Source organism: Hippoglossus stenolepis, chromosome 14 (assembly GCF_022539355.2).
Source record: "Hippoglossus stenolepis isolate QCI-W04-F060 chromosome 14, HSTE1.2, whole genome shotgun sequence".
Taxonomy (NCBI): Eukaryota; Metazoa; Chordata; class Actinopteri; order Pleuronectiformes; family Pleuronectidae; genus Hippoglossus; species Hippoglossus stenolepis.
Window position 1 is genome coordinate 16,648,089 of NC_061496.1, and position 24,049 is coordinate 16,672,137.

A 24,049-nucleotide genomic window follows, 5' to 3' on the forward strand; every position below is an offset into this window, starting at 1 on the left:
GCAATCAGGCCATTAAAATGTGCTGTCTGATTCAGCTCTGGTGGACATTTGCACATTTATCATGAGATGGAACCCACCCACCCCCTTTCTGTCATTTTAAAGCAGCCCCGTCCATTGAAATACATTAGGATGATTCCAACAGGACACAGAAATCATTTGTTTTACAATAGCAGAGTCAGCACTCGCAACAGTCATTAGGAATTAGATGGAGGCGGCTGCAGTTTGGAGGGACACTGCAAACTGGAGAGGAGGATGAAATTAATGGCTCTTCACTTCAGGAGGTGTGACATTAAACGCCTGTTCTACCCGACAGCTGAGGAGGGACACAAAGAGAAATGGTTTATACAAGATGCAGGAGCAAGTTTTATATATGAGCAGGGCCTGTGTGTAGGAAGCACATTGGGTCACTCACCTGCTGATGATTATATTCGCAGACGAGGCCAAAGACGCTGTAACCTTGCCATTGTTCTAACGTGCTGTTATCTGGGAGTGAAATGTATTATTACCTGTGGGAAATGTATTTTTCCAGGCGGCGGTTCAGAGACGACCTGCACTGAGGCTCGAGGCCGCAGGAGAGTTACGGCATCTGTCGGAAAACACAGAGGGAGCTTCAGGCAGGAGGAGGCCCAGGGACGGTGCAGAGCAGTTAAAGGCCGTGATGCATTCAGGGCCCCAAACACCTTGGAGCCATCCAGAAAATAAATAAATAAATATGAATAAATTAAACTTGCTCTCCTTTAAAGGGTTTGGGAACATTCATGTTTTTTTCTCTCTGCTAATTTTAATTAACATTAAGAAACTTCAAGTAGGTAAAAGTTCTTACTTTTCAAATGAAAATGACGAGAAATTAATTCTATAGAACACAATATATTTATTTGCTAAAATTGTTGTATTTGTTTCAAGGAAATTGTGAGTTCAACTTTCAATTGTAGGCTATTTTTTTAATATTCATGACGCCAGAGATAATTTTCACTTTAAATCTAAAACATCTTAAAATTACATTTCCTCCCTCGTCTTCAAAGAAAAAAATTCACAATCTGTGAATAAGCTTCTTCTTTTTTTTAAATCAATTTTTTTTAATACTGGACTGAAAATCAATCATTTTCAGTGTATGTGAGTGACAGTGTGGGCGCTGGTTGTTTCAGGCTTCACATCAAACTGGGAGTAATGACATGAAGTTGGAGGCGTTCAATCATAAATTCAGATGCGACACTTTCCCTCAGCAGATACAAGTGAAAACGGTTTTAGTTTCAAACATCATCCTGCAAAATGAAGACCAAACATCCAAGTGAAGGAGGAATAATCACAGAGAGAAGATTTAAATTCACACTCAGTTACCAGTTTTCTGTGTCCCACTCAAAGTCCCGTTAAAGCCAAAAACTAGATCAAAACAAACCAGGTACATTTTCTCAGCTGCCCCAGAGAGACAGTGTGAATGGCGACACTGCCCTCTGGTGCCACAAGACAGTAATGGAGACACCATCAAGTCCTTCTATTTAAATATGGAAACAATCAGCTAAATTAACCTTGTGAAAGTGTACTTTATTCAAATGAAACAAATAACTACCCAATTACAGGATTTAACACATAAATAAACAATAACTGTTTCAATTATCAATACTCAGTAAGAGAAGCAAGCTGGATGTGTCAGGAACATGGGGGCACAGAGTCGCTGCATGTGACCTGAATGACCAGGGGAAGAATATAGAGTCAAACCAAACAGAATGTTATGATTTAAATAGGGATATTAAACAAATCATATGATGATATTCTGTCTGTATAGTGAAAGTGTATATTATGTACATATCTCATATATATTCTTTATATTTTAGTAAATTGTATTGCCTGTATTCATTCTATTTTGTACCTTCACTGCCTCAGAGGATGTTTTTTCCTCAGTCCTGTTGCTCATCCTAAGCACAGAGAGACTGTCTCCTCACCACAGGGGGGAGTCGTAAGACTGAAAGTGTTGGTGTCCATCTGTCAATGGAGCTGAACTCTTTTGGGATAATTCACAAGATGAAGCTCCATAAATAATACTCATTATTCTTATTGAACAGTTGCAAGTGATTCCAGTTCATTGTTCTCTCACTGGACACGTTCATGTCTTTCTAATGGGAGCTGCAGACTCTGTCTCCTGTGAATCATTCAGCCCTCACTGACACTTCATGTGTCATCATGAGCCTTCAGCCTCACATTCAGTATTATTACATTCACCAGCCATCACTGTAATGAGGGGGCTGGAATTAAATAAATAAAATTACAGCAAATGTATGTGACTATTCAAGACAATTATCACTGATGATGATACTGAAAGCATCATGAGAAGATTAATCTGAGGAGCAACAGGGTGCAAAATTCTGCCGTGGCTCCAACATGGTAAATAAAAACAATTGAAGATATTATTTATCTTCACAAGCAACATGAAGAAAAGAGTTAATGAATCCCTTTGTTTTACATCGACTCTCTTTTTTTCTCTCTGCCATCGCTCAAAATGACATGATTTTATTACTGTTCCTATAAAATTAATTTATGTTTCCGAGACATAGCAAGTCCTGACTCAGTGTGTTTACAGAAACACTGACGTACACCCATTCATGGAGAAATATGATGCCCCAGCTGTCTCCTGTCGTCTTTTCTTCTGCTTGTGTTGTTGTGAGCAGAAAGGTTCTGCAGGGTTATTATCACAGCAGTGTGTTTGTTGGTGCTGGTGTGGAGGAAGGATCCCCACAGAGAGTCCACAGCACCGGGGACATGCAGGGACAGGGCTCAGCATCTCAGTGGGCTGTGCAATGATTTGTTCTGCTTTTCAACCAAATCATTTCTCATAGGGGCCTTTATATAATTTTAAGTATTTAAATTTTATCTTTGCCTGGAAATCTTAAAATATTTAATATTTCAGATGCATGGTGGGAGACATATTAAGATCCTTTCAGTGAATTCTCCTATGTTAAAGTAGCCTACTCTATTACAAGTCAAAGTAGCTTCAAGGTAAAACTAATATTCAAGTAAAAGTACAGTAGTATAATCAAAATATATTTTAAGTATCACAAGTAAATGTACTGTTCTGCAGAAAAATGCCTCCTTTGACTTATTTGTTTTTACATATGAGATAAATAAGTTGTTCTTGATTCATTAATGCATAAACAGCATTTTACTGCTGAAGCTGTTGAAGGTGGAAGAGAGAATCACTTATCTTCCACCTGGGTGTCAAACTGAGAGCAGCCCCTCCTGACCTGTGTTCCCTGGAGTTTGTCCCTTTGCTGGAGACCTTTAATGGAAATTCTTCCCCTACGATGAGCCCAGTGACCCAATGGGTCTAAGTTTGATCCTGACGACGGACTTAAGTCTCCACTCAGCAGGGAGGCTGCTCCACGTTCCAGTCCTCCTTAGCAGACCATGCTGCATAACTGCAGACAGCAAGCTGGGATCACTGCTACCCTCCCCAAAACAAGAGAGGGGTGAGGGAGGACATCACTTCATGTGTCAGGGCCTCCTGCAGCTGCAACTTCAGGACAAGAGCCAGTCAGATGGATTATGAGAGTTCAGAAGCCCATCAAAATGCTTTTATACCAACTCTTCTTCCTCCTCTTTTTGCTATGCAGATGAAAAGCTGTAGAACAATTAAGAAGGCCTGAAGAAACTAAATATGGTTCTGGGTTTGAACATCAGGCTTTTGGAGTTTGCACGTTCTCTCTGTTCCTGCAGACACTCAAGCGCACTTCCACCCTGTGATGGACTGTTGACCTGTCAGGGTACACCATGTCTAATGTCCGCTGGGATTAGATCTAGATCCTTCGCCACCTACAAAGGAGAGGCAATGTAGAGGGTGGATGGATGGATGGATGGATGGATGGATGGATGGATGATGAAGGGGTCAATGATGGATATAGGGATGGATGGATGGATGTGAGAAAAATTGTGATTTGTGAATATGGGCTATACAAATAGAATTTGATTGATTGATTGATTGGTGGGTGGATGGATGGATGGATGGGTGAGTGGGTGGGTGGAGGGATGGGTGATGGATGGGTGAGTGGGTGGGTGGATGGAGGGAGGGATGGATGGAGGGATGGATGATGGATGGATGTGAGACAAATTGTGATTTGTGAATATGGGCTATACAAATAGAATTTGATTGATTAATTGATTGATTGATTGATTGATGGATTGATGGATTGATGGATGGATGGAGGATGGATGGATGGTTTTCCCTCTGTTATTAATTATTATTAATGTTATTAATGAGTAACAGTTTTATTTTTCAATTCTATGACATATTCAGGTATTAAAATGTGACATTTCTGATCAGTGTGGGAGTAAGTAATCAGAAAAACTAAACTAGTGCAGACTCAAAAAGTTGCAGGGACCTGCACACGTTCAAAGGAAACTCTGAACTAATTCCACTGATTCATCCTTCAGAGCAACGTGACCTTGTTAGTTTAGCTAAGTGAGCTCAGGTTGCCAAGACATGTCATCCTCGTTGTAGAATCACCAGCGTTCCTATTTCTGACTCCCTGGATGAGTCCAGGCAGCCACACTGTCTCCATGCTGCCATTCATAAAGCTTCATGCACAGACCTTAATAACATCAGGCAGCAGCTGCTGTTATCTCCTCCAGCGGTGGAGCTGTTTGATGGGATCTCACTGTGTGTGCTGCTGTGTTTGTGGACGGCTGACGTAATGAAGAGTAAACAGGGCTCTCGCCTTTTTGCCGGCAGCTGTTGGGTCAGACGCCAAGTAATGGGTGACATGTTAGGAGGGGGCTGTTTGCACGGCCGCCGCCGGTTTCCCCCAGATAACAAGTGAGTTATCTTCACAGCCTGCACACCTCTCTTTTACAGCAGCGTGCGTGTGTGTGCTTTTGTTTTTATGGATTATGCACAAAAAAATCTGTTTCTGTTAAATAACTTTTAACATAATAACAGAAACACACCATATACAGTAAGTTACAATCAAGTAAAACTTTACTTATAAATTGTAAATGTCCCAAACATGTATAAGCATCTGTAGCTGTTATAATCATGGCACGACAACATGACCAATTCACTGAAAACACTGATTTGTTCCTGAACATCCATCTTAACACACCGCGACGTTACGCACTCACTTTGCCCAAGTAAACTTTAAAAACACTTTTTACTGCACTCACACAGGAGCAGCATGATGACTCAGAGAAGCTGCTCGACCGGACGCACTCATTTTCTCTCTGTACGGTGACAAGTTGATCCACGACACATGAACGCAGGATAATCTGCCTTCATCCGATGCATTGTACAACAATAAATACACAAACATTATGGGGCTGAGGGGCGACACTGAAGAAGTTACCTTCACACATGGTTTTTGCACAACACATTACAGACTGCAGCCTGAGAGTCTGCAGGTCATGGAGATATTTGGTCTGTAGGCTTTTGTACGGAAAGGCCAATCAGTCCTGTTAATTACTACAGACACTTCCATCCTGTGAACAGTCCAGGCGACGAAGAGGAAGTGCTGTGAGCATCTGTGTGGGATAGCTGCTGTCAGAGGTCACGGAGGGTTTATCTCCAGGGCCACACATCTCCCTGGCTCCATCCTGACAGGCAGGTGGAGAGGCGGCGGCGGCGTGGCCCCCCTGGCTGGAGCTGGAGCCGGACCTGTGCGAGGAGCTGGGGGAGTTGGTGGGGCTGAGCTGCACGGCCGTGGTGTCCTGCAGCGTGTGCTCGCTCGTCTCCATCTCAAACGCCGCCGTCCCAATCCGCATCAGCCCCCACTTCTCGCCCCCCGCGGCCTTGCGGGCCACGTGGGTCGGGGGCCTCCTGCTGACCACACAGCAGGCCGCGAAGAAACCCAGGGCTACCAGTAGGAGAATGGGCCCGATGACGATGGGGGGGTTGCCGGTGGGGATGAAGGTGCCAAAGGCGAAGGCCCCCACCAGGGTGATGTTGATGCCGGCCAGCATGATGCACAGGCCGCAGGCGCAGCACAGGGCCGGAGAGGGCAGGCTCTGGTGGGGCAGAGCGCGCTGCTTGGGGACCCTCTTGGCAGCAAGGGGTCTGGAGGTTTTATCAGTCAGTACCATGTCTCATGAAGAGCTCTGTGAAGATCAGATGAGCCACTGATCACTGGACTCATCACCTCTGAGAGAAGAAGGTGACAAGGCTGGGGAGGAAGTGAAAATAACATTTAGTTTAGCAAATAAAATAAAAAAAACATGAATGAAAACACTTGCAAAACTACAGCAAAAGGAAAACACATCATTCAAGATGAAAAACCACAAAAAGTGCAACACCTCCTGTAATTGTGAAGCAAAACAGAAGCAGCATTACTTTATCTTTTCATTCAGGTGATAAACCTGACAACACAATCATGCTCAGTGTCACTTACATGATCTCAGTAGGATCCAGGGAAGTGTTCTGCCGCGTGTCGTCCGTCCATCATGATGTGCAGGAGCTGGAGGAGGTGTCTCTCTCCTGCTGGTCAACAGCAGAGTGAGCGTCTGCTGCTGCTGCTCCTGCTCTCACACACACACCACATGTAATTATAAAGATGGGCCACTGGGGACGCTATATAGCTCCTTGACATGAGGGGTCCAATCAAACCGACATGTGAAGTGATGAAGTTTTTTGCTCAGTAAATTATACAAAGACACAGGATGAGACGTGAATGCGGTTGGTACTGTTCTAATCTATTACTGCATTTTCATTAAACTAGTTATTGTTAGATCATGTAAAGGTTTTTGGCATTTTAAAACCTTATTGTTCAGCAGTCGTTTCTCTAACCTTCTGATTTTAAATGAGATCTGAACGAGGACACGGCTTCTCTCAGAGCGATGCTATCTGCTCAGTGTGGTCAGGTTAGTCACGTCCTCGCAGTGCAGTGGGGGAGGACCTTCGCTGAACGAAACCACATTTCCTCATAACTCCTGAATGAAATCTCACAGTACAATCGATAACAAATACAAAGTTTATATAACAGACCAGACAAGAGAAGACATAGAGGATCTTTGTTTTGTTTATTGAGAACACAGCATACCAGGGAAAATCTGCATGTGAGTGAGACTTTCATGAACAGGACCCCATATGAGCTTCCCACTCAGAATTGCACACCAATTAGGCCACTGGATCTCATTCGCTGCCATTACAGGTTGATGTGGAGAAACAAACGAGCCCTTTTTATGGCTCATAATGAGAGCGAGAGGGCTTTAATGCAGCAAGTGGTTGTTTCCTCATGTGTGTTTTCCCTCTGAGCAAATCTCATGTCAATTCCTGCCAGCCAATAAAGGCCCTTAGTTGCTATAGGGATGGGGTGTCCATGGCAACAGTGTGAAATCTGGGGGCATGTCGTTTAGAGGGCAACACATAAAAGTAACAGTTCGGGGGAAATAGAAATGATAGATGGCCGTTGTGAGTCCATTCAAACACAGATAGGGTCCTTAAGTAATGAAACAAATAAAAAAGTAAGACTATATTTTTTATATTTAAAAAAATGGGGATGGATCTAAATCAGACAGTAAATTACTGCAACTTGATGGACCGAAGAAAATCAAAGATGGTGAAGTCTCGGTTTGTCCATCATTCTTTCAACGACACATTCACAGAACCCACAATACAAAACTGAACAATATACAAATACTTTCAACTATTTATAAAAATAATTCCCTTCAACCTCAGTATAGAATTCAATCTTAACATCAACTACGCACAAAACCTCCTTTAAGTCGTATTAGCTATACGGTACATACCATCAAACACAGATGAAATTCTCCCATTTCAAGTCATTCGGACCAAAATCACATCAAATCAATAGGACTCCTAAGTCTTTTTGGGATGATGCATTTGTTTACAGTACAAACACAAAGACGTGGTGCAAATAAGAGTCTGAGGTATAGTTGGACTCTACCGAGGAGAAAAGGTTGTTAACACCTCTTTGAAGATAGTTATTGTTGTAGGTGTTGTATGCGCATGACCAAACTGATTCAATGTTCTCCCTTTGAACTAAATACTTTAAAGTACATCAGTGCTACAGGTAGCTTGTGTTAATGTGAAAGCTGGAGATCAAAAATAAATACAAAAATATCTGATCTAAGGGTTTTCACTAATCAGATTCATGCACACTTTAAATCGCAAGGCTAGAACAGAATTACTTAAAAATGCAGGTAAGAACGGAGAAAACGCCATCGTCTCCTCCAAGTGTTAATTTTTTATCTTAACCACATACACACTCGCACTCGCACACACACACTCCAGATCGCATACAAGTACTGGCTTAAAAAATAAAATCCCTTTCCTCCAGTGACTGAGAAGCAGTTAGTAGCATTTAAATATCACATCAATTAATTCACAGTTGGACAACAAGGCAAATAAAAGCTATTAAATGTATATAATGTTGCATTAGGAGAGCAGCAGCCGCACAACTGTGCTGGACCTATGTACTGGATATGGCAATGTATAAAACGCTGGCATTAAGAGCCTATAGTCAGCTGTTCCTTGTTGATCATAAATAAATCTGTGGAGATTATGTGTAAATTTCTAAAACTAAAGATATGTTCAAATAAATATTTCCTTGTTTGAAATCTAGGCAGCTTAAAATGAAACCTGAGCAAATCTCAGGAGGTCCAACTAGGTTTGTAACTCTGAGGTGGTAGCTGAGGATGAACTGTTCCCTTACTGCTCAAACTCTGAGTGCTGATAAGATTACTGGCCAAGAGGAAGAGCTTTAACACCATGAACAGTCACTTCTAATTGCATGTACCTCCTCCTAGAAGTCTCCCAGTGAAACACACACTCACTCACACATGCACACAGGAGGAGAAAGCAGAGGCTGAAATCAGTCTGAGAACATCACAAAGGGGGGGTGTAACACTGGTGCTTCAGGCAGCAAGGTCGTCCGAGGCGGGTTCGAAGTCACTGGTACGCAGAGCATTGGACTGCGCCCGTCTACGAGCCAGTCTGGAGTTGGAAGGAGGAGAAAGCCTCATGGAGCAAACGATCCCTCCGACGTCCTCCTGCTGCTGCTCGTCGTGCTGGGATAGCTGCCGGTTGAAGGCGATGGCTTCTGCTGCGAACTGGGTCAGGTCTTTGGTGCTGCTGTTCCTGGAAGACAAGAGGAGGCAGAGGAGGATGAGAAAGGAAGCTGACGGTTTGTAACCTGCTCCAGTGTTCACATTGTCTTCTCTCTGCATCTTCTCATTCACTCCCACACTCAGGAGGTTTTCCAACCAACCACACAGGCCTATTGTTTTGTGTCAGCTCACTGGTATTTTCCAGGGAAGCACTTAGGTTATTTCTTTGAGCTCAACAGTTTAGCATTTTGGGTCCAATGAGAGGAAAGCCACATCAGAGGCTGTGGTGATGCCTATCCAGTGGCCCACTGTCATCTTGATGGCAAACACCAGACATGTTAAATAACCACAGATCAAATGAACGGGTGTTTTGGAACAAACTAAAAAACATTTAGTCTCGTGAGAAATCATAGATCAAATTAAACTCTCACTCTGTTATCTACTGTAATTCCTGCCGGTCCTATCCTCAGGCAACTGCTCTATGCGACATCTATTTTTTTAATGTGTCTGGACATATTTTTAATTACAACATAGGTTGAGGCTGTGATGAGTATCATTATGTGCTGTAGAGCAGGTAAGGTTTTATAGTTGGTGCTAATAAAACCAAGAGTGTTATTTTAAAAAGCCAGATTTTTCTTTGGATGATAGCAAGGATCCCATTTACGTGACAATAAGATGATTAAGCAGACGAGCTTTAGTTGATCGTCAGAGTTTATTTTTTGCTAGTAAAGCAGTCAAACCAAATTAAATGCAAAATGAAGTTAGACTACGTTTTAAACTCTACATTCGTTAGTGTTACTTCACTTCAGGTTATGGATCATTGTAATTACACTAACATTTTAATCGTAATGAAGGAATGATGACCACAGAATACTGAACATGTGCAAATTGAATTCAACATAAAAGACACATCATCTGCTCCTGGTGGTTTATATGAGCTGGGGTTCAGTATCTTGATCAAAAATACATTAGCACGTGGAATGGGGGAGACAGAGATTGAACCATCAACCTTCTGGTTAGTGGATGATCCTCTCTAACTGTTATTCTTACCTCTGTAAAACATGAGGGGTTGGAAGACCTCTCTCTGGAGCATTCTGTAGAGGAAAAAGAGAGGAATTAAAGTACCTAATCACACCTTAAAATAAACTAGTTATCACAATGGAAGAATTATTGTAGTGCACAGATATAATAATACACACCCCCTGCACCCAAGGGTGCTTTAGGACCTGAGCAGCACTGAGGCGAAGCATGGCGTCCCGAACCAGCAGCTTGGATATGAGATCCTTGGCCCCCGCTGTGATGTGAGACCAGTCCTTGTCTGGAAACTCATACTTGCCCTGCTGGATGCTCTCAAACAGGTTACTCTGAGGACAGACAATCATATGACATGCTGTGAAACTCTTCTGCTCTTCTGTTGTTCAACTAGAGTGAAGCAGAGGCAACATTCTCCACACAAACAAAACTGGTTAAAAAAAAAGTAAGGTCTCATCAAACTGGAGGAGTTTTCATGCATTATTTTGCATGTCAATATATTTTTTGTTTTTGTCTTCAGTACTTTCACACACAAGGTGAATATTACACAGCAACAAAGCAACATCATTTTAAGATTATTTTCATTTGCATAAATCCTGCATGTAATATTTATTTTTGTTGAACCTATTCAGTTGCCCGAATCATAAAACGACTACAAAACTAGAAGACATTCACCATTGAGAAGCTGGAACCAGGAAAGTCTGACTATTTTTGTTTTTGTATTTAAACTTCAATCTTTAATTGTTTAGAAAAAAAACTAACTTAAACTTTCTTTATCAATAGATGAATTACGTTACAATCATATTTACATTAAGATAAAGATAATTTAAAGCCCCTGCAAGGAGTTTTTAACTGGTTATGAAACCATGTATTTAATACTCAATGGTTATGGTTATCAGTTTCAATAATGTTAGAAGATTGTCTTTACTGACAAATGGGTTGATATTTTATCTATCTTTATTTTGTATATGAATATATTGAGTATTTTCATCTTTTAGGTTTTTACGACAGGTGACAGTAGGAACACTACCGCATTTGTCCACAGAGGTGCCAAAATCAACGAAAATGAAAAGTTCCTTGTAGGAGCTTTAATACCAAAGAGCTGGATCTTAGATACCACAGTAACTAAGAATAATCTCAGTTAAAAGAGGAGGCAACCGTAATGAAGTTTTCACAAACTGCTGTAGCTTTAATAGTATCTTTGCTTCAGTGGTGACGGGGAAGTATTCCCTACTTTTGTTCTGTAAAGACTGTGAGAAGTGAACACAGACAATGAGCGAGCACTGAGACCCATTAGACAACCGTACCTGGCAGGTTCTGCAGGTTTCACCCCGGTCCCAACCACAGTCGGTGCCGCAGTGGCCTGTGAAGGGGGGGCTGCCGCTCAGCAGGATGTAGAGGATGACCCCGAGGCTCCAGAGGTCACAGCGCTTGTCGTAGAAGGAGGCTTCATCAGTAAAGACCTCCACTACTTCTGGAGCCATGTACTCAGCTGAGCCACACTAAGAGAGGACAAAATAAACACAGGAGGAGTCAAGTCATTTGTTAGAACATAGGATAAGATCAGCTGTTTACATACATACAGGCCGAACTTGAGGATACGCTGAGGCTAAAAAGGTAAATCGGACTGGCTACTGGCTTGTATGGCAGTACTATGAAAGCCATGAAGCCCGCTCAGTAGATCAGACATCATTACCTTGGTGCCGTTTTAAGCTGAACACCTACTGTCACACGCAGCAGAGTCAAAAGAGGTCCCATATTAGAACTGTAAACTTTAGATCGATTCTGTTTGTGTGCTACAAATTCAAAACCAGACTGTTACCGGTGTGGTGAGCTCTGGAGTCGTTATGGGTGTACAGGCACTGCTGAGCTTCACTCCGCTTCCCAAGTCAAAATCACAGATCTTCACTGGCGACACCTGAGTAGAAAGATCGAGGAAAAGCATTATTATGCTATTAGAGGTACTTGTTGTCCTTCTGAAAAGGTTCTTGTCTCTTAATGGCCACTTACCTGATCAGTGTATTCACAAAGAATGTTCTCCAGCTTAAGGTCTCTGTGGGCAATGCCTGTAGATAAGCACATTGTCACCATGAAGATCAACGGGTTTTCGGTTTGTAATTTGCTCGGAAAGCTGGTGGGCTATTGACCCACCTTTAGTGTGTAAGAAGTCAAGTGCTTGGGCAATATCCCTGACGACCTTACTGGCCTCCAGCTCATCGAAGTGCTTTCGATTCTGGATGTGTGTGAGGATGGAGCCTGAGGGAAGAGAAGAGAATCACTTGTAGCAGTCAGGGCATGTTATTATGAGTCATCTGGAACCGCTACAGGCACTGTACATGTGTGGTTAGTGAGTCGTTTACACTCACCTCCACGGAGCTTTTCAAATACCAAATAGAAGCATGAGCTATCTTCAAAGAACTGGATCAGTTCCAAAATATTCCTGTATCAAGATATTTCCAGCTGATTAGAGTCTGATTCATTCTGTGCTGTTTTTCCATTTAAAAATCTCTCTTTAAAAACGAAATGCACTCACTTGTTCCCCTGACACTGGTAGAGTGTCTCCACTTCTCGAAAGACGCGGCTGCGGCTGTGACCGGCACTTTTCTCTATCATCTATGCCAAAAAGAACAGACAGAGCACAATTAGTTGTCTGACTAACATTTATATTTTCAAACTGTCTTTTTTATCATTATTTCATATTCATTATATTTTTTTTAATGTTTTAACTTTTTAAGAAGATGTGGCTGTAAATGAGTGTACATCCTCAGCCAATCTACACAGTTAAGTTGAAATGACTACACAGACAAATTTCCTTGCTTACCTTCACAGCAAACTCCTGTCCGTTCTGTAGACTTATGCATCCTTGAACTTTAGCATATGCCCCCTGACCAAGAACCTCATCTGTCAGCTTGTACAGGTCTGAAAAAAAAGGAAGCAAATTCAAATCCACAGCAGGTATTCACCAAGTAGTGGAAATGGTAACATTTTCTGTATTTTCATTAAAGGTCTCACAATAACATGAGTTTTCTTACCATCAAAAGTGCCAGTGAAGCTGTCTGTTGCCCTAGTTCTTTTCTTCTTCTTTCTTTTAGCTGCGTCTGGGATATTCACTGGCTGGCTTTTCTCAAAATCTGCCACAAAACAGAAAAAACACAATGGACTGCATTTATCAAGTGCTTTTCCGGTCTTAACAAGCACTCGAAGCACTTGTGAAACATCCGCTCATTCAGATACACAATTCATACAGCATCTATCACTTATACATCCCAATAATACGTTGGCAGCACAGGCATCAGGAGCAATTGGGGGTTTAGCATCTCGCCTAGTGACATTTTGACATGTGGACTTGGAAGAACCAGAGGATCAAACCACCAACCATCCCATTAGTGGCCATCATGCTCTACCTTCTCAGGGTTTCTGTTTAAACAAGTTCAATTTAAGACCTATGTCAAGTATGACAGATATTAAGGAATATCCAGAGTCCCAGAATCCTTTACACCTGCCCACAAATGAAGATAAGGTGAAGTAGCCAAGTAGAGAATAACCCTGGAAATAACATACTATCTATCACACTACAGATAGAGGCAGTAGGTATGTATAGTCCTTCCCACAGCCATCTGTCCAGGGTGTTTGTATCCGTTCCACGTTGGTCTTGTTTTCACTGTTTTTTAATAACATTTAATTTAGATTTCCTACAGTGATACACTAAACAAAACAAGAGGACAAAACAAAGGTCTATGTTTTGTTTGTAGTTTTATTACTGCGTGCTATCATCTAAATTGTTGAGAAAGCTGTTGTACCTGATGGGCCCTGGGAAAGGTGCCGCCTGTCCTCTGTGGGGATCTCATTCTCCTCAGTTGCCCCACAGCTCTGCCCTACGTGACCCATAGACAGGGAGTTACCCTGTAACAGGAGGAAGACAGATAGGAGGGGGAGAGAGGGAGGGAAAGTGTTAGAGTGGTCAGAAAGATCAGGTGGTTGTACTGTAGGGAAAGGAGGCCTTAACTTTGTCACTTTATAGAAATGTAAACCTGAAATTTCTTATCCTTCATCACGACGTCATACAACTGAAAAATCCTTCAGCAACAATGAACCACTATAGCAACATAGTCATTGTCACTACTGTTGCAACCTCATTGGCTAACTTCCCCTTTGGCAGTCTGCCAAAACAGTGGCCCAACATGAATACGGGAAACCCCAGGAGAGGCCTTATCTCACCCTGGATATTACCAGAAACAGTCACAGCGCATGACTCATGGAGACTGATGAAACTTCTGCTTCAGTGTGGATAACCTTGTGTGCGTGTGTGTGCTTGTGTGTGTGTGTGTGTGTGTCTACCACTTTCTGGCTCGAACACAATATGTTTCAGGAAGTTAGAGGAGTGTGAAATGTCCAGTAATAACTGTACCTGGAGAGGCTTCTGGAAGGCTTGCAGCTCCGCCATCACACTCAACCTCACCATATCTGCAACTGTGCCACACAAATATTCAGTTAGTCTGGAAATTACTGGATCAGCACAGACATAGATAAACGTAAATACACGTAATTACAAGTCAGACTTCCAGTTAAAGAATGTGAGCTATGAACAAATCACAGAGCAATCAATCTCCCGAGGTTCCCTCCTTCTTTCACTGTGACACACTTTATTTCGCGATGGTTGCAGTTTTGGATCGACTGATAGTCTAAACTGTCGGTTAGTTAGCTTTAGCCTCCTGTCCAGGGGGTAACAGAAAGTACTGGGCTACTATTAAACACTTAACATGTTACTGACGCTGGATATATTTAGCTCACTGTTGACGTAGTTTACTAACGTACTTGAATAAAACAGAGCAAAACAACCACTAACAATATCCACATCGATACTTAACATTAGCAACGTTGTGGCACAAATGTAGGCACCGTCAAGAAGAGAGACATGAAATGTTAACCAGGTCAATATGATAGAAAAGACAGAGTTAGCCTTCTGATCCGACACAATGCTGCTGGCGTTAGCCGCAACTAGCTAGCTAAAAGAAAACCTTAGATAGCTTAACAGCTTTAGCGTCTATTTGCTAGTTTGTGCTGAGACACCGGTTATCGAGCGTTAAAAATAAACTGTAGATGCAATGAAAGCCTTCCTCACCTGCTTCAAACCAGCCAGCTTCCCTCTGTCAGAGCCTCGGGCAGCTGATGTAAGCATCCATAGCTGAGATCCATCACACAGACAGCCGGTGACGCGCGGGGCGGGAAAACACAATAGCAGACGTTTGACCCCTCCCATTTCCGCATGCCCGCGTCTCCCATTGGTCGAGAACTAAGCTACCACTAGCACGTCGCTTGGCTTTGTTCCCCGCCACACCCCCCACGCTACGTAGAGGGAACTGACATCGTGTATTATCATCTCTATTTATACACAGAAGGTGTGTGTGTACGTGTTCATAGTGACGTAGTGGGTGTGTGTGTGTGTATCCATAGTGCCATAGTGAGTGTGTGTCCATAGTGCCATAGTGTGTGTACATGTGTGCCTGTGTGTGTCCATAGTGCCATAGTGTGTGTGTATATGTTTGTATGTGTGTCTATGGTGTGTGTGTGTGTATATATAGTGTCTCCTTTAAACATAATCATCCCAGTGTTTTGATGCTTGTGTGGTGCAGTGTCTTAAAAATAGCAAACACAACATCATTGGTCATTTTCAGGCTGTATTTTTTATGTCAAGTTCAAACTAGAAAAAAACACATCAAGTAAAATACAAAATTTGATTGGTCGAAAAATAATCAACAATGCATATATCTAAACATATAAAAAGGTCGGACACAAACATACATGCAGTAAAGAAAAGGGATAAGGACATGCAGTATTATAAAGCAATACAAAGTCCACAAAGATGGCATCACTGCACTGTAAAGTAAACACACGTGTGAAAGTACAGCGTCACCATCTGAAGAAACGTGTTACACTTAGAAAAACACTCATGCAAATATATGTAAAAAAAACAAAAAGTTCTTTGTTTTGAGTGTTTTTGAAGCTGGTGTTTTTTCACGGGGCTCAGATAACGTCGGAAATGTAAACTCCTTTGTCCATGTGGTTCTGTTCAATTGCATATCTTATCCGTCATCTCTTTCTGTAGGGAAAGAAAACAAAGGACACGTTAAACACATCAAGCTCATATCATGTTGTACGAGGGGATGATTGTTTTATTGTCAAATACAATGAAGAAATACATTTTTAACATATTGTTCCTATAGGACCGATACAACAATCGACTTGGCTACTTAAGGTAGGACAATAAAACCGTGTCTGTTTATATGATTTATTTTTCCTGCAGTGTATTGACATAAATGTCTCATCCCTGTTTCACGTTGGGAGGGGAATTACACGGGCCGAGCAATATAATGATGATAACTGTGGCCTTTTATTGACGTGTGGAGAACCATTCTCCATCAGCTCATATGTGATGCAGCTCCCTTTATTGGAAAAATACTATGCAAACTCTTGTCTCATTACGACGGCACAAAGTCAGCAATTTCTCTTATGTGGGCTGTTGCTGCAAACCAAACCAATTTCTACAAAGAAGTTAATGAGTTTCTTTCATGATGGAAAACTGAGGGGGGAGTAGATGATGATTTCATTCCTAGTACGAGACGGTAAATTATGTGTGTGTATTGTTGAACACGTGTTGTTGTGTTAAATGCCTAGAGAGAGATTGTGTAGCATGTACAAGCTTCAAGACAAATTTCCTGCACTGCGCTGACAAAGATGAAACTCAGCCTCATTGCAGCATGGTGCATGGCCAGGTTATAGACCTGACCCGCTGACATTTTCTTTCCAGACTGAGAGTCATGAGAGTGACACTGACAACTCATCCGTTAGAAACCATCTAACTGATCCTCTCCCTCACTTCGCCCTGACACATATCGAGGTCGCGCTATCGTCTCACCAGGGGCTCCAGCTCAGAGTGATCGATGAGGTTGAACTCTGTGATGAAGTAGTAGTAGTGCTTGTAGCAGGTGTTGATGTGGGCCTCTGCGCCCATGCTGCAGACGCTGTCGAAGTGATGGATGTAAACGTGCACGAAGACTCTGAAGAGGCGGCTCAGGATCTTCTTGCACACCTGCTGGAAGTTTTTGGGGAAGGGCACACCTGAAGCGGAGAAGAAAAAGAAGTGTCACAGAAATTATGAGACTTCCACCTGAAAAATAGTTTGATTTGATAATATAATACATCATTTCTATATTTCTATATTTCTCCACAGCGTCATTCCCTTAAAAATCGGATGTTCATGGATAAGTGAGAGGAGAGCACTAAAATCATATTCCATTGCACCTGTAGTCCAAAAAGTGTCAAAAGACAGTTTCAGATGCCAAAAAGCCTCAGTCGGACAAAATGTTTGAAATATTTCCAAGTAAATGTGCATTAGAGCACTGGTTCTAAACCAGGAGCCTGGTTACTAAGGATAATGTCTACAGATTGTGGAGCAGCCCAGTGTAGTTGACAAAACAGGAGCTATGGAAATTATGCAAATAGTATTACCAATTTGTTTTGAACCTGATATCACAACAACCAATAACACGAAGGGTCGATCCAGTAAAGGAAGATCAACTCAATATCTAAATTGTTTTTAAAATGTCGCAATGTTAAAGATAGTGAAAAGCTGTGGACCAAAGTTTGATGAGCTCTTCCCTGACCCTTACAGCATCGTTCCACCAAGTGTACATTTGTTTTTGTGTAATCTTGCTTATAATCAAACAAATGGACAGGGGTGAAAACATAACCTCCTTGGCGGAGGTAACAACAACAACATTAAGCCAGGATCGCAATGTGTTGGTGAGTTGGGAAGCTGCCCCTTTCAGAGGTGTAAAAATATCAAACACTAGCTATCGCACCTATGGTAGGCGGGGGAGAAATGAGGGAGATCTGGGATAAAAAAAAGGTTTGTGTACCACTTAACTGCAGCACATTGATGCATACACTGTACTAAGTGCTATCATCCAGCTCAAGGTCACGGGGAATTGTGCACATACTGGGTAAACAGAAGTGAAACACCATGGACCAATTTCCCAATCTATCACAGACTAACAAATAGACTAAACACATTCACATCTGTGGGAACAAGTTTATTTTAATGTCTTATACGTCTAAATCCACAGAGAAAAGCTTATGACTGGTTCAAAACCGTTGAACCACTGTGCCGCCCCCCGCCCCGAGCTCATATACCTCCATTACGACCAAGAAATGTTGATGGTCACATTAGGTGCTAAGATAAAATAAGACCAGGATCAGCCGTTCACTCTCTCTAAATGCCAGCCTGATTGTTTAATTAACCTCTGCTTGAACTTTATCGTCCCATTTGCGATGTTGATGACGGAGAACACACTTCAGCTCTGATGCTGCACAACGTTAGTGTCGGCTGCGCTCATTCATGCATTAGGTGACACGTTCAATAATGACCCGTGGCCTTCATTTGTCGCCCCCTCACACACACCTACTCTGGTGGGGAAGATGTCCTCATTGTTGATGAGGGACTCGATCCAGTCCATCAGCAGGTTCATGTACTTGAGAGCGGGCAGCTTGGTGGGCTTCTTGTAGTCGTCCCCGTCCTGCCACCTGTACTCGTACCTCAGCCCCCCAGACATGATGGGACACGTGCGCTCGGTGCAGTACTCGCTCATCGTGCCGTAGATCAGGTTGATCCTGTTGAAGAAATCCACCACGTGGACAGCGATCCAATCATTGATGTTCTCTCCCTCTGGCAGCTGAACCACCTTCCTCAGGTCCAGGCCGGACTTGAGCGAGGCCTGGGCCTTCTTGTACAGCTCAAATCGCTGGGTGCCGGGCTCGAACCGCTTCCTTGGCCTGAATGTTTTGTCTTTGCTGAACACTTGTCCAAGACACAACGCCATTGACTTTGACGTTTCCCCCGAGATAAGGGGAGAATGAGCGCTCCAGAATGATGACTAGTTTTGAGTTTGGTAGAGGGTGACCTTCCTGAGCGAGGGAACCAGGCCGGTGGCAGCTCTGAAATCAGGTCACGCAGGGTCAGCGTCTGTCATGCAAAGATTGCACAGGCGCTTGTTTTCAGATGGCGAGGCCGTCCCTGTGAAACAGAAAAACAGGAGAAGTCGGCTTAGGCAAGAATGACAAAGAAAAACAGTATTTGAACATGAGCAGATAGAGCCACAGAACTACACATGTCCCTGGGCATAACATTAAAGTTTACGTCTGACATGTCAAAAACTAGGTAATTAAAAAGACTCATGTTCAACTATCTATAAATGATTTTGTATGTTATCTCTATCTCGGAGAAAAATGGATGTGCCATGAGGGAGAAGGCGTCTTATACTGTGCTGGAGAGGCTGTGAGGAAACCTTCCTTGTAAACTGTTATATGTTGTCGAGTGTTTGAACAATACTATATTTTTCTGTTTGTGAGTTGATTGATCTATCTTTTCATTTATTCAATTCTATTTTATTTTATGAAATTTATTTTAATTAGATTTCATTTAATCCATACCCAGCTGACATTGCCTGAGAGGCGGGGTACACCCTGGACAGGTTCAACAGCGTATCACAGGGCAAACAGAGAGACAAACAACCATTCACATTCAGTTTCATACCTATCATAAATTTAAAGTCTCCAATTAACCTAAACCCAATCTGTATTTCTTTGGACTGTGGGAGGAAGCAGGAGTGCCCAGAGAAAACCCAGAGAAAACCCATGCAGACACAGGGAGAGCATGCAAACTCCACATAGAAGGACAAGGATTCTAGCTAACAGTGCTACCCACAGCCCCACACTTTATTTTATTATAACTTGCTTTATTTTTTGTCTATAATATTTGACAAGGGTTTCTGCACAATCCATTTTTGCACTATTCCGATTTGCACTACTCTTATCCTATCCACCGTGTGCCTTATGACTGCATACTATGTCGTACTTTGTACTTTGTCTTGAGTAATTAATATGTTGCATACTTATATGTTCTGTCTACTTATGTAGATGAGAGATGTGGGGATGAGAGAGAAATGGCATTTCAATCCCGCCTATGTCTACATATGGCAGAATTGACAACAAAGTTGACTGTGACTTTGTTGTAAATATTTGAAGTAATGTCATGTTCCTTTTTGTTTTTTGAAATATTTTGATGTTATAATAATGTAAATGCTATCCAAAGTGCACACTGCAAAGGAAACAGTAGGACAAACCAGTGAGTCCATCACAAATGCACCATTATTGCATCATCTGCTCTTCGTGACCAAGATTACCATTAGTCCCCAGTGATATAAATAGAAGCTGTTTCAGTTTGTTTTGGAAAAATAGTTTTCAAAAAAGTAAAAAAAAAAATCAGGCCACTAGAGTCAAATATAACTGTGGGAATGAATAACAGGCTGCAGCTCAGTGAGGATGAAAAAAGACTTTCAATGCAACGTGAGAGAAAAGGTCCTCGGCCCAGTTGTTATTGCTCAGGGAGAGCAGAGCACTATCACTCCCATTCACAACAGTGGTGTGTAAATGTTGATGCTATAAGAAACACTGCAGCCTGGTGTAAAAACACTGAACCTGACAACTGATGGGAAACAGAGAGTCAGCCCCTCCCCTGGGAAGTGACTCTCGGGATATGACAGGGGTTCAAAGGTTCAAGGTATCTTTATTATCCCAGAGGGGCAATTAGTCGTAGGGCCAACAGTAACCACACACGGCTAAAACCCATAATCACAATGAGGCATTTAAAAGGCCGGTGGCCGCAGGAGTAAATAACTTTTTTTATCCACTACTTCTGTATCTTTGCAGACTGTAGCTGAGGCAACAAACGCTCACTCTATAGTGGCTGGCTGAATTCATGGAGGGCTGTTTTGGCCTTCTTGACCTTGTACAGGTGATGAAGGCTATCTATCCATATAGATACCACTTATCCTTCGAAGGTCATGGGGGGAGCTGGAGCCAATTCCAGCTGGACATGTCGCGGGTGTATCGCAGGGACAACATACAAAGACAAACTAGCGTGAACACTCACATTCATACAGTCAATTTAGAGTCTACAATTAACCTGACTCCCAATCTTCATCTTTGCTCACGGAGAAATGATACAAACGCAAGAACGCAAGTAAGAACCGGCCGTAACTGGATTCATACCGATAACCTTCTTGCTGTGAGAAGACAGCGCTAACCAGGGTCGTGCTGCACACATCTACAATAACCTCCACCCTTTGAGGGGAAGAGAAAGTAACAACAGATGAAACACTACTCGTAAATTATTGACTGATGATTGTATTTTTTTCTGGTACCTATTAACCATCTGGAAGGTAATACACACTGATTGAGGGTGGGACCTCTCTGAGTGATGATGCTCTCCAGTGCCTTAATTGCTATGATAAAACGTGAACTGTAGCATTTGAATATTAACCGAGAGGGCTATTTTTAAGTGTGAATGAAGAATGTGAACCTGATGGGAAAAAAATAACTTCAAAACTTTATTGAAGGACTGATGGATTTTTTTGGAAAGTTAGGCCCCTGTAATTGAATATCTTAAACTACCACGATGATACAGAGCTGTACTGAGTTAATCCAAGATAAACTATGCGACACCTTCAGGAAAAGATTGTCACAACATAAAATAATTTGGGGGTATTTTCAGTTTCATTTTATTCTATCTGAGCTTTTAGTTTGGTCATGACTTATTTTCTTATGCCGAAATGTGTACGGTTCTTCTGCGTCTCTCATTGTACTTTTTTTCATTGGCCGCTGTAAATATGAAACGCACAAATATTAATAACAACTTGGTTTAAAAAAAAAGAAAAATAGGGTGAAAAGTAAATACGAAATACACACTATATTCTAAAGGATTGTAAGGGGTTAATTTCAATGTGTTACACTGGTGACACTCCGTGGAATTGTGTGTTGGTATCCAGTGCCCTGGAGGATTAAAACATGTCGCCTCTGTGGGTTCATTTGACACTGAAGTCACATTCAAGTGACTGCGGTTGCAACACGACACTATACATCCGCATTTATGTCCCGAGTCCGTTTTGCAGCACGAGTCTTAACATTTCCTGTGGTCACTTCTCAATTTAAAAGAAGTTTCGGTCTCTGAATTATCATCTGCTCTCACATAACAGAAAATAAACACTGATACTGGCTGTTTGCTGTGAACTTGACTGAGAAAAGTCACAAGCCACAGAGGCCTCACGTGTTTGTTAGGCTCCTTTTCTGTTTCACCCTTTGAGTGAACGGTGAGGATTTAAAAGAGCACATAGTGTTGGATATATGAGAAGGGGTACTTTAACTTTCCACTAGCCTCCACAGTCCGTCTGATCTCAGCTTAAAACTCACCACTGGGGGAGCGTGAATACGTGGTCATGAGATAGCTGTTAAAATGTGTCCATAACAAAAGGGCTTGTGTGGAGGGGCTTAAAGTCACAGTGTTTCGTTCTCCCCCAGACAAATCTCAAACTTGGATGATGAAGGCGTGAACGTTGACACAAAAGGTGACATCATGTGAGAGAGAATGACTTCAGTTTTCATCTCTGCTTGCCTGAACAGCCTCCTGCATGTCTGAAGCATGTCTTATCATGTGGGTGTTGGCAGCCCTGCATGCATACTCTCAAGTGTTTTCATGGACTTTGCTTCTGACACAAGTCGAACACCAGGCATTACATTAAAAGGAAAAAAGAGAGCAGGAGCTTCTACATGTGAAACAATAGAGGAGACGGAGGGAGATAAAAAAAAAGAGAGACTACTGAATGGAAAAACCTGTCTGTACTGTACCTGGCTGAAATCCTGGAGAGTCTGGAGTCAGGCTGGAAAGTCATGGGAACTTCAGGAATGTTTTTTGACGTTGGATCCTTTAAAATTCCCTCTGGAGGTCAGCTCCAGCCGCTCTGTCCCCCCCCCCTCCTCTAGAGCCCCTCTGGGTCTTCTCCCTCCTCTGGAACTTCTCCCTCCCCACCGGCCACGACAGACCGAGAGGCTCCAACTTCCCTCGGCTGCAGAGACGGAGTCACAGTGAAGGGAGAAAAAGTTGTTTGGCTTCTCTTCCTGTTGGTGATGTCACATCCTGACTTTGTCTACTTTGCCCCGCTGCTGCTGCTGCTGCTGTCTATGTGTGTGTGGGTGGGTGTGTGTATGGAGGACCTATAAATTGAAAGAGAAGAAGGGCTGGTAAAGGTCTCTTCAAACCCCCACTCGGGCCTCCCTCTGTTCCATTTTTTCCCCCTTCTTCTTCCCCTCATCCTGTAAGCAGAGGAGCCAGCCCACTTGTCCCATCAAAGCCCGGCCCTCTGGTAAAAGGTCCTGAGAAAACAACCCCTCCTCTTAAGCCACATATAGGACACAAGCAGCAGAATGATCCCACAGACATTTCTGGATGTTTGGCAGGACACGCCGCTCCTTGTATTTGTGAAGTCTCAGTAACATATCATTTAAATTCTTGGTCTTTTAAAGACATTGTAGTTGAACTCTGACTTTATAGCCTTAAATAGAAAATTTGCTCTTTTTTAAAAAAAAACAGACAAGAATCTGCGTTCCACAAGCGAGGCGTGTTCGACTGAGCCGGTCCATTTTCCCTGTGCCCTGGAGGGCCGAGGGTTCCTCTGATAGCTGCTCCCTTTGTCTGGAAGGTGAATAGGTGCCACAAAAAAATGCAACGGGTGTCTGTTTTCTCTCCTGTGTAATGAAACACAACCTGCAAAAAGAAGCTGGCTACAGACCTTTTGTGACATGATTCTCAGTGGGAGGGATGAAACGGTTGGATGGGATAAAGTGACAACAAGCTCTAGTGTTTAGGTTTGCTGCTGTATGAACAGATTAAGAATAACTGTAAAAATGCAGCTGCAGATGTTTGAATGTGTGGAGGCAACAGTTACTGGGTTGTAGAGGACACTAGAGTTTATGGATAACTGTTGATTAAGGAGCAAAAGTCAGATGCAACAACAACCCTAACAATAACATTTTGTTTTGGCCTTCCTATATATTTGTGGGTTTCCTCTCTTTTTTGAAC

The 24,049-nt window shown here is 42.5% G+C and overlaps 3 protein-coding genes across 4 annotated transcripts; all 3 read right to left on the minus strand.

The window, feature by feature from the left end:
• Positions 1-4,993: 4,993 nt before the first annotated feature.
• On the minus strand, positions 4,994-6,500 carry LOC124854777 (transmembrane protein 275-like). Its single transcript, XM_047343149.1, has 2 exons — positions 6,369-6,500; positions 4,994-6,143 (listed from the first exon to the last, which is right to left on the minus strand). The coding sequence occupies exon 2, from the start codon at positions 6,061-6,063 to the stop codon at positions 5,440-5,442; it is 624 nt and encodes a 207-aa protein (XP_047199105.1). The 5' UTR covers positions 6,064-6,143; positions 6,369-6,500; the 3' UTR covers positions 4,994-5,439.
• Positions 6,501-6,977: 477 nt separating this feature from the next.
• Positions 6,978-15,336, minus strand: mknk1 (MAPK interacting serine/threonine kinase 1). The gene is made up of 14 exons (XM_047343153.1): positions 15,200-15,336; positions 14,486-14,547; positions 13,878-13,980; positions 13,110-13,208; positions 12,899-12,996; positions 12,611-12,690; positions 12,444-12,517; positions 12,229-12,333; positions 12,088-12,143; positions 11,900-11,995; positions 11,385-11,579; positions 10,245-10,409; positions 10,096-10,139; positions 6,978-9,076 (listed from the first exon to the last, which is right to left on the minus strand). The coding sequence occupies exons 2-14, from the start codon at positions 14,537-14,539 to the stop codon at positions 8,854-8,856; spliced, it is 1,392 nt and encodes a 463-aa protein (XP_047199109.1). The 5' UTR covers positions 14,540-14,547; positions 15,200-15,336; the 3' UTR covers positions 6,978-8,853.
• A 406-nt stretch (positions 15,337-15,742) lies between these two features.
• mob3c (MOB kinase activator 3C) lies at positions 15,743-23,293 on the minus strand. Of its 2 annotated transcripts, XM_047343289.1 has the most exons (4): positions 22,819-23,271; positions 18,539-19,150; positions 16,994-17,196; positions 15,743-16,177 (listed from the first exon to the last, which is right to left on the minus strand). In XM_047343289.1, exons 2-4 carry the CDS (start codon positions 18,954-18,956, stop codon positions 16,148-16,150), a joined length of 651 nt encoding a protein of 216 aa, XP_047199245.1. In that variant the 5' UTR covers positions 18,957-19,150; positions 22,819-23,271; the 3' UTR covers positions 15,743-16,147. The 2 variants fall into 2 exon arrangements, with proteins under 2 accessions (XP_047199245.1, XP_047199246.1); XM_047343290.1 differs by lacking the exon at positions 15,743-16,177 and having other exon boundaries at positions 17,001-17,196; positions 18,543-19,150; positions 22,819-23,293.
• Between the last annotated feature and the right edge of the window lie 756 nt (positions 23,294-24,049).